The 15,090-nt window shown below is 49.7% G+C and overlaps 1 protein-coding gene across 3 annotated transcripts in view; it reads right to left on the bottom strand.

The window, feature by feature from the left end:
- Positions 1–15,090, bottom strand: part of LOC119465114 (26S proteasome non-ATPase regulatory subunit 13) — a 213,177-nt gene that overhangs the window by 196,348 nt on the left and 1,739 nt on the right. For all 3 annotated transcript variants that reach the window (XM_049655704.1, XM_049655703.1, XM_037725913.2), the window contains exon 2: positions 11,529–11,607. In XM_049655704.1, coding sequence (XP_049511661.1) covers positions 11,529–11,607 — 79 coding nt within the window. The remainder of the gene's footprint in view (positions 1–11,528; positions 11,608–15,090) is intronic.

A 15,090-nucleotide genomic window follows, 5' to 3' on the forward strand; every position in this document is an offset into this window, starting at 1 on the left:
GACTAGCACCATCGCTACATCTGTAGCGTGATATAGCTGGCATGCACCCAGCTTGCTAACGTGCATTGCTTTGCTTTTGTTACCACCATCAAAGCTGCCAGTGTCTAATCGTAATTTGAATAGTATGAAAAATGTATTGCATTGGATGCGCAACAACAGTGCTAGCCACCGATAGGAATCACAGATAGGAATGGCACTGCAATGGCGGGGTGAGAATACAAGCTTCCAACAAAATACAGGTGACGTAATACGCACTAGGACAAGCAGCCCCGCACTCCGCATCAAAACCACATGCATGTGTACAATCATCGCTGGCCGACGCCACACACTGTGCTTTTAGTTACGTTTTGGCCACACACTCTGCTGTTCGCATTTCATTTGTATTCAATAGTACATCTACTGTGGCACTCGCAGGTATACAGCTCATTATAGCGTCAGCAGGAAAAATCCACTAGATGTTCTATGGACCTCCTGCGTCGCCAAAAAGAACATCTATTAGAGGTTACTTATGTCCAGCTGCGACATCCTTTCAACGTTAGAGCAACGTGATCTGGATGGGACTTAGATTATCCATGGTACGTATTTGTAACGTTGTTTGGATAAATATAGATATCTATAGGATGTGTGCAATGTCTCAAACATGATGTTCTATGGACATCTATGGTACATTAATGGTTCACTGGGACGCGATTAGGCCTAAGGCTCTGCGGAGCTGCCGGTCGCATGTTCGAAGACGGCCATGCCGTGACATTTAGCGGGTGCAACCGGATTCGCTAGTTCTACTATACTCGTCCGAGCGGAGAAACCTCGTTCGAAACAGAACGCTTATTTTGTTCAGATGAACTCAATATTTTGCGGGCGGAATAACCGAAATCTCAGGGGACCAGAGAGCGCTTTGTTCATACGAGCATCGCCCACTTTCGCGCTGTATCGGACCGGAAAAATTCGGTCGAAGCGAATAACTTCATTCAAACGAACTGGATTGTTTTTTTCTTTTTTTTTTTCCTCGTTGCCGCGTAAAGCTATGCGGTAGACGGGTGGTTCAGCATTGTGTCAGACGGCCGACGCTGCGGCTGTCTCTACTGCCTTAATTCTAAGTGTTTGTGGAGTGCATTTGAGCGACTTTGCAGAACGAGTGAAGCCGCCTCGACTTGCTATTGCTGCCATGGTCCACGTCCCTGCCTGCTGTCTCGGCCCCTCCCTGTTCGCGGCCCGATGTAGCAGCACATGGCAGCCACGAGGAGGGAGGCCTACCATCATACTCCCACGAGGGTGCGTCGGTGCGAGGTTCATGGTGCCGGCGCACGCGCCGCTTCGAGAAAGTCCTGACCCGCTGTTCCCGGGTGGACATTGCGGCGCGCATCTTGAGGGCAAGCCATCTTCAGCCCCGTCATCGTCAACCACTGTGACGACTGCCACATGTGGGCGGCCGCCACACAGGACAGTGCTGCCTATCAACGTGGATTCGGACATTTCCTGCCGGAGTTTACCATCGCATCTGCCCGGATACTTTGTCGATGCCGTCGTTCAGCGATTTCTCCGCCGTAGTGCAATATTTAAGGGTGGAGGGATGTGGGAATCCTCGGGTCCCATAACCGCCACACGGGCAGCGAACGTCGCGTCAAGCGCATGTGTGCCAGGGAGAGTTGGGAGAGGGGAAACTTTCCTTCTGCGGGCGGCGCGCGGGAATCGCAAGCGCTATCAGCGCCACCGGGTGGGTCACGTGAGATCCCGCTGATATCGCCCGGGTCTCTTTGGTCTCCAGCAAGCGGCGGAAGTCTCCGCCGTCGCTCTCGTATTCCCGCACGTGGTTAGTCAACCGCGTTCTTGCCGCGGCAAACGCCGCGCCCCCCCCCCCCCCGTATTCCCCAGTTGGTAAGTCGGAAGCCCTTCTTTACCTAGTGTATTATTCTATTCGAGGGAACCCTCAGCGATGTCAACTATAGCTAGCTGGCCTGCTCGAAGTGTTAGTTGCAGTCGTAATAAATGCTTTCCGAGTGTACACGTGGTTGTCGTCTATTGTTTCCTCGAGCTTGTACCGGACCGCGGTTGATGCGCAGGCATGCGCCAACCGCGGGGCTCGGTGTGTCGAGGCAGAGGGCCGTCGGCAATCCCCACATATCCCGACAACGTGCCACAACCACAAACGGATTATAAGGCGTGCCATAGTGGCAGACTATGGATTAATTTGGACCCCCTGGTGTCCTTTCCCTACCATGGCAAAATAGGTGTTTTTTGCAGGTTGCACAAGGTTTTTCTTAAGGAACTACTGCGCTCAATATTTTATATAATACATAAACAAAAAGCCGAATGAGTGAACTTTTTCATGCATAAAAGCTTTATTAACGAGATGTACGTCATAAAAAAGATATAAATTGCCAAAATCAAGATTGTGGGTAAAACTTAACAAATCCTGTAAAGACACGCTTGCATCTACTAAGAAAATAGCGCGACGAAAATTATGAGATATACAAAATGCATTGACGTCTAATAGGCGCTATCTTCCAAAAAAATCAATACTTTTCATTGAACAGGTATTCCACTACAAAAATTTTACCGCAAGCACTACAGTTGTATGTGCCAGGCTGTGGCCACCAATGTTCTGGGCTGGTTTGCGTCCTCAGCAGCATCCTTAGACTCGCTGCTCCTCGATCCAACAATAAAATCAGTTAAAAAATCACAAACTCGTGGGGAAAAGCGAACTGCTGAGAAAACTAAAATATAGTTCTCCTCCTTCATGTCCAATGGCACAGTTTGTCCGTGAGCGGCGCGGAAGATCATGAAAGCAGTGTTTCAAAACATCGATAGCGGGCTAACGAGGCCCAAAGGGCGCGGTACGGAAAGAGTTAACATACACCTAATTCTAAATATACGAGTGTTCTTGTATTTCGCCCCCACTGAAATGCCGCTGCCACAGTCGGGATTGAACTTGAAACCTCGAGCAATGCCATAGCCGCAAAGGTGTTTATTTCTATAGCCACTGGAACAAATGTGTTGATTTGACGTTCGCGAAACAGTCCAAACTATCGAATGTCCGAAAAAACGAATTCGGCAAGAAAACACTATTTATTTACTAGTTACAGCACCTGAGGCTGAAAAAACTGTTCTATGCGTTGAACGGTATTCCGCTTGCACCGAACCAAATCTGCTTGAATTTGGGCAAGCATCACGTCCTCGCTGAAGCACGACGATAGCACCGCGAGGACTTGCGCAAGGTCCCCATTCGATGGTCCCGCAGCACACGGTACGTTTTCCTCAGATTCAGAGTCGTCTTCCACGGGCGTGAGTACTTCATTAACGATTTCCTCGTCATTGGGCTCGGCACTGTGGCACTGTCTACATCAGCGAAGTTTCCGAAGTTCACTGTGGCCCGAATCGGCACGCCGCTGCTTCGCAGATCTTCTATCAACTCGTCTCCATTCACGTCCGGCACAACAGCTGGCAGTTTAGGTGCAGGGTCCTGCGTTGCAGCGTCCGATTCAACGCCGGCAACAAATCCTGCGTGGCGGAAACAGCAGTGGATTGTGCTTGCCGTCAGTGCCTTCCAGGCATCAGCAGCAAGTGAACGGCTGACAACAAATCCACGCTGTAACGTTTGCCGCAGTCGATGCACAGCGCCATGCGACATAGCAAACGTGACCGGTAAAACACTTTTAGGTTCTTGATGATGCCCTGATCCATGGGTTGGAGGACGCTCGTGGTGTTTGGTGGCAAAAATTCGATTTGAATTGCCTTCAAATTATTGATCAGGCCATGGGCACCGCAGTTATCAACAAAAGCAGCACGTTGCGCTTTTGTGCCCCAAATTTTTTATCGAGCCTGCACACGTAGCCTTTGAATAACTGTTGCGTAATCCAGGCTTTGGTGTTAGCTTCGTACAACACGGGCCAACTTCTAATGCCTTCAAAGCATCTTGGGCTTTTCGACTTTCCAATAACCAAAAGCAGTAGCTTTTCACTTCCGGACATGTTTGCGCCTAAAAGAACAGTAACCCTTCCCTTACTGTGCTTCCCACCATGGCAAGGATCTCCGGAAACAGCAAGCGTCTTCTCTGGCAGAAGCTTATAAAACAGCCCGGTCTCGTCACAGCAGAAGACGTCGACCGGCGAGTATCGGCTGAGCAAGGTCTGCAGTTTGTCAGTGCGGTAATTCGCAACCAACGTGTCGTCCACAGCACCCCTTTTGCCGAATGGAGATCGAATGGAGAGCCCTAGATGGTTCGAAATTTTGGTCGTTATGCATGGTGTCTCTGGGGGGGGGGGGGGGGGAGAACGGCGGTGCAGCAAAAAAGTATGAATTACCAAGCATGTCCGAATTTTCGGTCATTGCCTGTATATGCACGGTCAGGGGCTCCGAAACCAGGGGGGCAGCCGCCCCCACAGGTTCTAAACCAGTGGGGGCATGCCCCAACACTCAAAGCTGTTCCGACCACTGCCCCTAGCACCCACAACAACCCAGCCACAACAAATGTGCCGCAACAAATGGGATTCCACAGTGATGCTGACAAACAATTTATTACTTGGCGGGAACAGCGCGAGTGTGGTTTCAAAACCACCACGAACTCCGTGACTGGCAGACCTGCAAGCTCATGATGATCGCTCATGACCTGCTTCCCGAATAGGCTGCGAATCTCTCCGCGTCCTGGTGTCTTATCGCGACGTCTTTGACTTTGAGGATCATCCGCTGGGACAGACTTCCGTTGTGACCCATAAGATTGACACCGGTGATGCTAGTACTATTCACCTACGTCTTTATCGCGTGTCTCACGCAAAACGCCACATTATCCAAGCTGAAGTAGACAAGATGCTATTCAAAAGTGTAATAGAGCCCTGTTTGAGTTCTTGGGCGTCGCCAGTTGTGTTGGTCAAAGAGCAGGATGGCAGCTGGCGATTTTATGTCGACTGCCATCAACTAAACAAGATCACAAAAAAGGATGTGTACCCTCTCCTGCGGATTGATGACGCCTCTCGAATGCCTTCACAGATCCAAATACTCTTCAATCGACCTCCTATCCGGTTATTGGCAGATTTCAGTTGATGAAATGGACCGTGAGAAGACGGCATTCGTTACACCGGACGGCCTTTACCATTTTAAGGTTTTGCCTTTCAGACTTTGTAATGCCCCAGCAACTTTCTAAAGAATGATGGACTCTCTCCTCCAGGGCTATAAGCGGTCACCTGCATATGTTATCTGGATGATGTCATCGTATTTTCCCCTGTGCCGTTTGAAAGCCACCTCAGTCACTTGGCCGCTATTCATTAAGTCTTTAGGGAGACTACCCTTCAACTTAACTCTTCTAAGTGTCATTTTGGACACAGCGAAGTCAAAGCTCTTGGCCACCTTGTGAGCCCTGCCGGTATACACACTGATCCTGCTACGACCAACGCAGTCCAGAACTTTCCTGTACTCTGCACAGTGGGCTTATGCTCCTATTTTCGTCGATTTGTCGAGAATGTTGCGGATATCACCCGGCCACTGACTAACCTTCTCGAGAAGGACACTGCGTTCTTTTGGGACCGTAAACAAGCCAACGCCTTCTACACCCTCATCTGCTTGCTGACAATGCCTCCGATATTAGGCTGCTTTGATCCATCTGCACCAACCCAAGTTCGCACAGATGCCAGTGGCCATGGCATAGGTGCTGTCCTCGGCCAACAGCAAAACGAAGACGAGCACGTCATTGCGTATGCCAGTCGCCTCTTGTCCCCTTCAGAGCGCAATTTTTCTATCACCGAGCACGAGTGTCTCGCTCTGGTGTGGACAGTGGCTAAATTTCGCCCTCACTTGTTTGGCCGCCCATTTTCTGTCATCACGGACCACCATGCGCTGTGCTGGCTATCGTCACTGAAAGACCCGACTGGCCACCTTGGTCGCTGGGCACTCAGGCTCCAGGAATATTCTGTTGTCGATGATGTATAAGTCCAGCCGCTTACATCTGGACGCCGACTGCTTATCTCGGCACCCCGTTGATCCTCCAGACGACGATCAAGATGCCGACACTTCTGATCTGGCCATTTCTGACTTTCGCGACATCGTATAAGCAGCAAAAGGACGACTCTCTACGGTCAATCATAAAGTGCTTAACTTCTGTCCAATTAAATCGCTCAATCAGAATGTTTGTTCTCCATGATGACATTCTTTACCGACGCAACGTGAGCTCTGATGGGCCACATTTACTGCTAGTTGTCCCTCGGCACCTCCGTTCTGATGTTCTTGCTGAGCTCCGTAACACACCCACTGCCGGACACCTTGGCACCTCCCGCACTTACGACAAAGTGCAACGTCGCTTCTTCTGGCCAGGCGTGCACCACTCTGTGCGACGTCAGGTTGCGGCTTGTGACACCCGGCGAAAGAAGCCATGTGCGCAACCTGCTGGCCACCTTCATCCAATCAATATCTGCAAGAAGCCTTTCTTCCATGTCGGCATGGACCTTCTTGACTCCTTTCCCACATCCATAAAAGGGAACAAATGGACAGCCGTTGCAACAGACTATGCAACGCGCTATGCTATTACAAGCGCCCTGCCCACCAGCTGTGCGACAGATGTAGCAGACTTTTTAGTTCAGGACGTGATTCTTCAACATGGTTCGCCAAGGCAGCTGCTCACAGATCTTCGCCACTGCTTCCTGTCTAAAGATGTCAAAGACATACGAGGTGTGTTCAAAAAGAAACCGAACTTTTGAAATAGCGCGCCAACTGGCAGAGGGAGCGCGCTGCAACTACCGAGAGCATGTAGCGGCAGGTTTAGACAACAAACTGCCATTTGCCGCATTTCGCTCTGACCGCTAGTTGGCGAACAACAGCCGCTGAAGTGAGCACATGAACAAGCTGTTCTTCGGATTGGTGCCAAAGTGACAGTGAAGGAATTGGAAGAACAGCGTGTGTGTGTGTGTGTGTGTGTGTGTGTGTGTGTGTGTGTGTGTGTGTGTGTGTGTGTGTGTGTGTGCGTGCGTGCGTGCGTGGGTGTGTGTGTGTGTGTGTGTGTGTGTGTGTGTGTGTGTGTGTGTGTGTGTGTGTGTGTGTGTGTGTGTGTGTGTGTGTGTGTGTGTGTGTGTGTGTGTGTGTGTGTGTGTGTGTGTGTGTGTGTGTGTGAAGTTCTGCTACAAACTTGGGAAAACTTTCACAGAGACATTTCAGTTGCTTAGCCAGGAATACAGGGAGGACTGTATGAGTCGCACGCAGTGCTATGATTGATTCAAGCATTTTGAAGACGGAAGAATGTCGGTTGGTGACGATCCCAAGACTGGACGACCTTCCACATCCACAGATGATGACCCCGTCTAGAGAGTTCGAACTGTGATTCGTGGAAATCGTCGTTTGACTGTTCGATAAGTCGCTGATGAAGTGGCTATCAGCGTAGGATCATGTCATGAAATTTTGAGTGACAAACTTGGGATGCGTCGTGTCAGTGCAAAATTTGTGCCGCGTTTGTTGACCGACGAAAAGAAGCAGACCCATGTTTAAATCAGCCAGGAACTGCTCACCACTGCCAATGACGATTAAAAGTTTCTTAAGGACATCATAACAGGCGATGAGGCATGGGTTTATGGCTATGATGTTGAAACGAAAGTGCAGTCATCACAGTGGGCGGCCAAAGGTTCTCCTCGTCCAAAAAAAGCATGCATGAGTCGGTCAAAAATGAAGGTGATGTTGGTTGTGTTTTTTGACTGCAAACGCATTGTCCATCAGGAATTTGTGTCACATGGTCAAACGGTAAACAAGGAAGTTTACCAACGAATCCTAGCACGTTTGAGAGATTGTGTGTGCAGTAAGAGGCCTGAATAGTGGGAAAATCAGGCTTGGATGTTGCATCATGACAATGCCCCGGCTCACGCGTCGCTCCTTGTCCGCAGCTACTTAGCGAAACACCACACTCCTGTTGTGCCCCACCCACCATATTCTCCGGACCTAGCCCCAGCAGACTTTTTTCTATTCCCCAAGCTGAAAACCACCTTGGAATGACGTCGTTTCCAAACCGTAGAGGAGATCCAGGAGAATGCGAGAAAAGACCTGCGCATCATTCCAGAAACTGCGTTCCAGGAGGCTTTGGGAATGGGAAGAGTGCATTGCCGGTAGAGGGGACTACTTTGAAGGCACTTAAAGTGTTTTACCATAAGCAGTAAAGGTGTTATAACAAAAGTTCGGTTTCTTTTTGAACACACCTCGTACTTCGTTCCTGCTCCACGGAACACAAGCTCGCAGCCGCATATCACCCACAAACAAACGGACTGACTGAATGACTAAAATGCACCCTTACAGAGTGTCACGGAGTGGCATATTTTCGAGAGTTCGAGGGGTTATTGACGCCAATTAACGGCCGCCAACAACGTGGTGCACTCACTATGTGGCGTATAAATTCGATTAGCGACTGCCACGGAGCGACATATTTTTGAGAGTGGTTTTGACGCTGATTAGCGACACGCCGAATTACGGACGTCAAAAGCGTCGTGGCCTCACGGGCGGCATCTCGATTCGAGACGCGACACGCCGATTACGGACCCCAAAGTGTGCGTGTACAGCCACGTGGTAGTGCCGGGCTCGACCTTGGCCCTTGACCTTGGGGGAGAGGAGAATCTGCATTTGTCGTCCATGGTGAAAGGGACGCGGCCAAGACTGTTGGGAGCTAGGAGCCGTGAATTCAGAGAACTCTACATACCGGCAGTTTCCCTACATAGGGAACTAAGAAAAGGAGAGGCTATTTAAGCGCAGGTTTTGGGCCCTGCTGATTTAGTCTAGAAGCTGAACCTATGCACTGCTGAGAAGCCGTTGGGGGGCTACTGCCATCCAGTATCGCCTGGGCCGCCTGGCCACGTCGGAGCTCCAAGTAACTAGTTGGCGTACGAGACGTCAAACCAGCGTCTGCAATGAAGTTCACGGTAGTTCGCCTCAAGTTAGCTCAACCTGCTTGAGAGAAGACGTCAGATCTAGACTCCCGGGAAACCCAGCTCAGCAATTCGCATCCACCTCGACAAGATCGGACCGCCAGCATTCTTCGGGAAAGCTTTGTGCACCGACTTCCACGGTTTATGGACTTGCTGCTGCTGCCCGGCCATGCGTATGACACCATTTGTTTTCTTTTGAACTTTGATTGCTCGTGAGATTTGTTTTAGTGAAAACTGTTAAGTGTATTCTTGTGTATTTGATCCTCGCACTGTTTCATTTTTATATCTACTGTGAATTGCTCGTATTTATTTGTCTTCATCATTGTGTTAGATTAAGTTCAGGTGTGTTAGTCTGTCTCGTTTTTCTATTATTGTATATTATTAATCTGTGTGTATTTATCAGCCGATAAATATCTTGTTTTTTTGTTTACTCCCGACTCTGACTCTTTTCACTGTGCTCGCTTGCGTACGGAACGACCAACCGGCTTGTCTACCCCGTCGATCGACTTGGCGCCGACGACGAATTGGGGACAGCTGTGACACAGAGATGTTCTCTATATACGCTTCAACACTCTGCCCTACGTGACATTTGCGTACAATTCGTCACATCAGGATACCACCGGTTTCTCGCCTTTCAACCTCTTGTTTGGTCGCCATCCCACTCTGCTTTTTGACACCCTGCTACCTTCAGTGTCTCGACACACCACGGAAATTCGCCCATGTTGGTCCGGCTCATATGGCTCGCCAGATTGCCTATTATCGACTTACAGCGGCTCAGGCATCGCAAAAGGCTCGTTATGACAGTCGCCACTGGAGCTTTGACTTCTCTCCCGGAAATCTCATTCTTCTGTGCACTCCAAGTCGCCACGTCGGCCTGTCCGAAAAACTGCTGTCACGCTATACTGGGCCGTACCGGGTATTGCGGCGCTTAATGGACAAATTACGAAATCGCCCCTGTAAAAGACAGGCCATCGTCATCCCAGCTACGAACTGATGTCGTCAGCGTGTCCCATTTAAAACCGCACTGTTCATCAAGTTCGCCATCATTCTAACAAGCACCGGGACAGCACTCTAGCGTCCGGGGATTATGTTATAGTGCATTCGGACAAGACCGTGCGCGCAAGAGAGAGACGAAGAAGAAGTGGTAGACTGTCTCCTGGAGCTGTGACCTTTGTACCAGCCTGAGCGTTTACCGCTAACTTTCCCCATGTAAATAGTTGTATATACGTTTGTGCATCGGGCTTCCTCTTCGTCACAATATATAAATGTATATAACATATAAATAGAGAGAGAGGTGAACTACACGACGCGACATGAGCCCCCAGACGTCGCCTCCACACAACAGATATATTTCCGGAGCCCCTGTGCATGGCGTTTATTTTTGAGAACTACCAGAAACATATTGTACGTTGAAATTAAATATATCCAATTTGTCCGCAACCGGCTGTCATGTCTAGCATTTCCTTGCCTTCTTACGTCAACTTTTCCCTCTCCCGCGCTTCCCCCATGTATGCGAACTGCAAGCGGAGAGTGGCAAGGCTGTCATTAGCTTATTTCGTGGCTATGTCAGTTCTACCCATTCTCTGCCTCCCCTCTGGACTGCTGCACTTAAGTACAAAAGTAAGCGCTACAGTTGCTACAATGCTTTTGAGGGGGGTCACGGATTACAGAAGTCGGGAGGGTATTGGGGCAATGCCCAGGGGCATTGTAGCAACCTGATGGAATTAACTCTTCGCGTCACCTTTCCTTTTTGCCTGTCACGTATTTGCACGCTCTGAACCACCTCCCCACGTGGCGTGCAAGACAGCAGCGGAGGCAAAGAAACCTTAGCTTTGAAACTTGATTTTCCTGTGCTGTCATGTTTTGGGATTGTAGAGCGCTGCAATGGTTTTGCTGGCTTACGAAGTTGATGCTAATGGCAAGGAGCAATAAATGCTGCATCCATTTCATGTTTCTTCTGGCCACAGGTTCATGTTACAGACCAAATTCGTAGCACCGGCACTGCTGCTCACTGACGGCCATAAATGGCAGTGGAGACGTGCACAGCATCAGTCGCAGCGTCGAGGAATGCAGCCCATATCTTTCTCCAAAACGAAGTATCTCCTTGGCACAAAACAAGGAAATGTTAACCAGTCCCCAGTGACTCCCCATTAGTGACCCTTTATGTCTTCGACGATCTGTGGCAAGTCATCTCAAAGTTTGCTGAACATGTGCATAGTGTGCCAAGATCATCCATGTGCCTAATGCTTCCCCGTATAGCACCCTGTGTGCAGTGATCATTCTCTCCTATTGGGAGAACAACAAAATACAGCGAACTAAAATACAGCAACATCTGGAGCACGCAATGATGTGGAATGGTTCTACAGCTGATGCCGAAAGCCTCATTTGCCCACAATGGCCTTCGCGCAGGTTCTTACTGCAAAGGTGAGCTGGTGCCGAGATGCCACGAAGAAAGAGCGGAGAGAAAGTGGAGAGAGCGGGCACGACCTTGTGCCCGCTCTCTCCACACCGGCTAGACCAACCATGGCATGAAAACCAAGGGGTCACTACGTAGCAGTGTCGTGCAGTAAGCCCAGTGTGGTGCAAAATGCACACACCACTGCTGGAGCAACAAAATACATCATTGGGCAAATGTGCTGCTTTTACCTGGAACAGGGCACTGCCCTGCTGCATCTGCGGGCAACGGACAAAGGTCAGCAACTTGAGGGTCAGCTGGTGCCACAGCCTGCAATCACAAACGTGCAAGCGAGACATGTTGGCTCTCGGGCAATCCATTAGTTTGCCCGCAGAAAATGAGAACGTACAGTTGAAACACATGGCCTTTGTTTAAACTTTAGCAACCCGCCAGTGCTGTTCAACTGGTGAATAGTCGGACCAGTTTTAACCCACGACACCAAAAAACTTGTGCACAAATGAGTCACGAGATCTGAAGACTATGCTCAAAGTGACACAGACCTTCTCAGCCATGTGACTGAGAAGCACACTTCCATAAAGAAAGTGCCGATATTTGCAACAACTCGAGGTGCACTGATCAGGCCAGTCTATGGCCAAACTACATTGACTCAAACTGGGCACAGCCCTTTGAATGCATTTTTTACTTGACTCTTAGTACACACCTTCTGTGGCATACGTGCACACTCTAGATGGAGGAAAACTTTAAAACAGCCGAGAATGACCAGCAACACATTGTCTTTAGATCGCACTGACCTTTTTCATGACCTTACTGTTGCGTAGTTTAGGAATGACTAAACTTGTTCAAAGCAACTACCACACTGATATACAATGTTTTGCACGGCCACAAGAAGGCAGCACAAGTACTATCACAATTTTGTTGTGCTTTTTTTGCAATCTTATCTGTCAACACTTTTAGAACATACTTGCAAACAGAATTTCTTTTTTGTAAAACATGACACCACATTAGTAAAATTGTAGAATGAGCCCAACTTTAAAAAAAAAAATCGGGAGTTATTGGATATGATTGCACACTATGGAGCACTGTTTACGAAAAGCACAAATGGAACACCAGGAACAAATAAGCAGCTTGTTTGCATAATCTTCAGTGAGTGCAAATTGGTTTAGCCAAAAGAAACTGGCTCCCAGAACGATGTATGGCATGCACTACTATGCAACTTTTGTATTCCATGGCTACCAGGATTAAATTTATTGCACCTTTGCAGTAATTTTATGTTTGATCATCTATATTGAGCTAGCTATTTAAAATGCTCAAGAACTGCTTGAAAATATTTCTAAAGATTCAAAGACCGACTGAAATTAGGCAAAATTCGATTCGGTATTTGAAGTGTTGAATATTCACAGGGAAATGCAATATGAAAAAGGCATATGCTGCCCACCTTAACTAGGTGATGAGGATGACAGATAAAAACTGGGGATGTGTAAATATTTTGTGCCTCGAATGTACAGTCGAGTGCAAAATTTTAGAGCCCACGAGAGCGGCGACTAAACTGCACCTTATGACGGCTGCGCACCTAAGTTCGAGTGTGCGTACTGCGCACGCACATCCTTTTTTACCTGCCAGCCTGCTCGTTTGGCCGCTTCAACGGCACCGGAACACGGGAGAGAGCACAAGGTGCCACTTCTGCAGTCACCATGGAATCGTAGAGCGCAAAAGACATCGCTGCTTCCTGACCTTATCACATAATTCGATTTCAGAAAAAGTGACGCAATGCATGTGTTCCGCGCCACGGAACGTCTAGAAGCAAGGTGCAGAGGGTGGCGCGCTCACAGTACAAATTAAGTGTTTTCGTCCCGATATGACAATATCATCACTTGGACGATTCCACGGCGACTGCAGAAGTGGCACCTTGCGCTCTTGCCCGCGTTCCGGTGCGTGCGCGGTTAAGCGGCCAAACGAGGAGGCCGGCAGGTAAAAAAAGGATGTGCGTGCGCAGTACGCCCTCTCGAACTTAGGCGTGCAGCCGTAAGAAGGTGCAGCGATGCAGTTTAGTCGCCGCTCCCATGGTGTCTAAAATTTTGCACTTGACTGTACATCAAGTAATCTTTGGTATTTAATGTGTATTCCATTCAACCAGTTAACTATTTGCAATTTTCAATTATTTGTTTCCGTTCCAACAACAAATAATACTAAATATTATTATTTGCACATTTCAGAACAGAATAACCGTGGACAGTGCACGAGGCTGTGTAGAAAGGTGAAAAACTCGTATGCAGATTCACCTACCAGCCCTTCGTCAACAGTACAAGAAAATAGATAAGAAAAGAAAGGGGTGGGGGATATTCGAATATACACACACGGCACAAAGAACACAAGTGACCACCTCGGAGTCCACATATTGGGATGCATGGGAGGTGTCCAAGTGCCTGAAGTCGTAGGTGCCGAGCGAAGGCACGGCAAAGCTCGACCAAATCCAGACGATCCTGTGGCAGGAGTGAACGTAAGCCAAGCCAAGCCACCCTGCCAGAATAGGCGAGGAGCTGTGGCGGCGAGCCCGGTTGGGCTCAGGCCGACCAGACCTTGGAAGAGACGCAAGGCGAGGTTCATCCTTCGATGCTTTTAAGGGCTTCAGCCGAGTGTCATACGGCAATAAAGGCTGGTCCCGGTGAGCAAATATGATTCGAGTAGCACACCACCGAACATTTCCAGTCTGTCGAATAAGTGACCCTGGTACAGACTAGAGCACTGCACGGGCCGATTTTTGCGGCCCGGGCCCGGCCCGGGCCCGTTTTCACATTGGGCGGCCCGCCCGAGCCCGATCAAAACTTTTATGGCGAGACCCGGGCCCGCCCCGGGCCCGGAAATAATTTACGTTACCCGCCCGGCCCGCCACCCCTTTACCTTAAGCCCGAGCCCGGCCCGAACCCGGCCCGAGACAGAAAAATACATGTTAGAGTTGAGAAGCCCGAGAATAACTCGCAGAAAGCCCGAGCCCGCGTCAAAAAACCCGAGCCCGGCCCGGGCCCAGATCAAAAAGCACACGCCGTGCCCGAGCCCGGCCCGAGAAAAAACTCCTCTACCCGGCCCGGCCCGGGCTTTCGGGTAAGCCCGAGCCCGTGCAGTGCTCTAGTACAGACTACACAGCAATATTCAAGGTGTGGGAGCTCGAGTGCAGTGTAGAAGGTGCAGAAAGTGGTCGGATCGCCAATCTTTGACACCCGTGACACAAATCCCAGGACACGTCTTACCCTGGCTACTGCATTGGCAATGTGCACCGAGAAGGAGAGGCCAGGGGTAGAAGTGACACCGAGAATAGGTATTGACGTAGTGCATTTGAGAGGGATGTCAGACACCCTGTAAGTGGGAGATCCCGGAATGCGACTGTGGCTGGCCCGTATGATGACACCGCCAGTCTCGGACTACTCCAGGAGCACCTTGCAACGACTGCTGCTCAGCTGCCACCCCGACTCACGCGTGGCAAGGCGGAGTCCTCAGACACGGCTGCCTGACGAGAAGGGAGAGATCCCTCCTGCTACGCTTACGGCTTGACAGAACTGACTCACCAGCCTGCTCTCAATGGGGGGCAGACGAAACACTGGAGCACCTCCTATGTTTCTGCCCCGCACTCAATCAACACCGAAACACCATGGTGGCTCAACTTGGCCGCATGGGCCACGAACCTGCTGTTCCCAGCAAGGTATTCAAGGTGGTGCTCGGCTACCTTGCCGACTGAATGCTGGCTGACCGACTGTAGGGGCACCCTGCCCGAGACGACCACCTTCTCACACTTTCTGC

Source organism: Dermacentor silvarum, chromosome 9 (genome assembly GCF_013339745.2).
Source record: "Dermacentor silvarum isolate Dsil-2018 chromosome 9, BIME_Dsil_1.4, whole genome shotgun sequence".
Lineage (NCBI taxonomy): Eukaryota > Metazoa > Arthropoda > Arachnida > Ixodida > Ixodidae > Dermacentor > Dermacentor silvarum.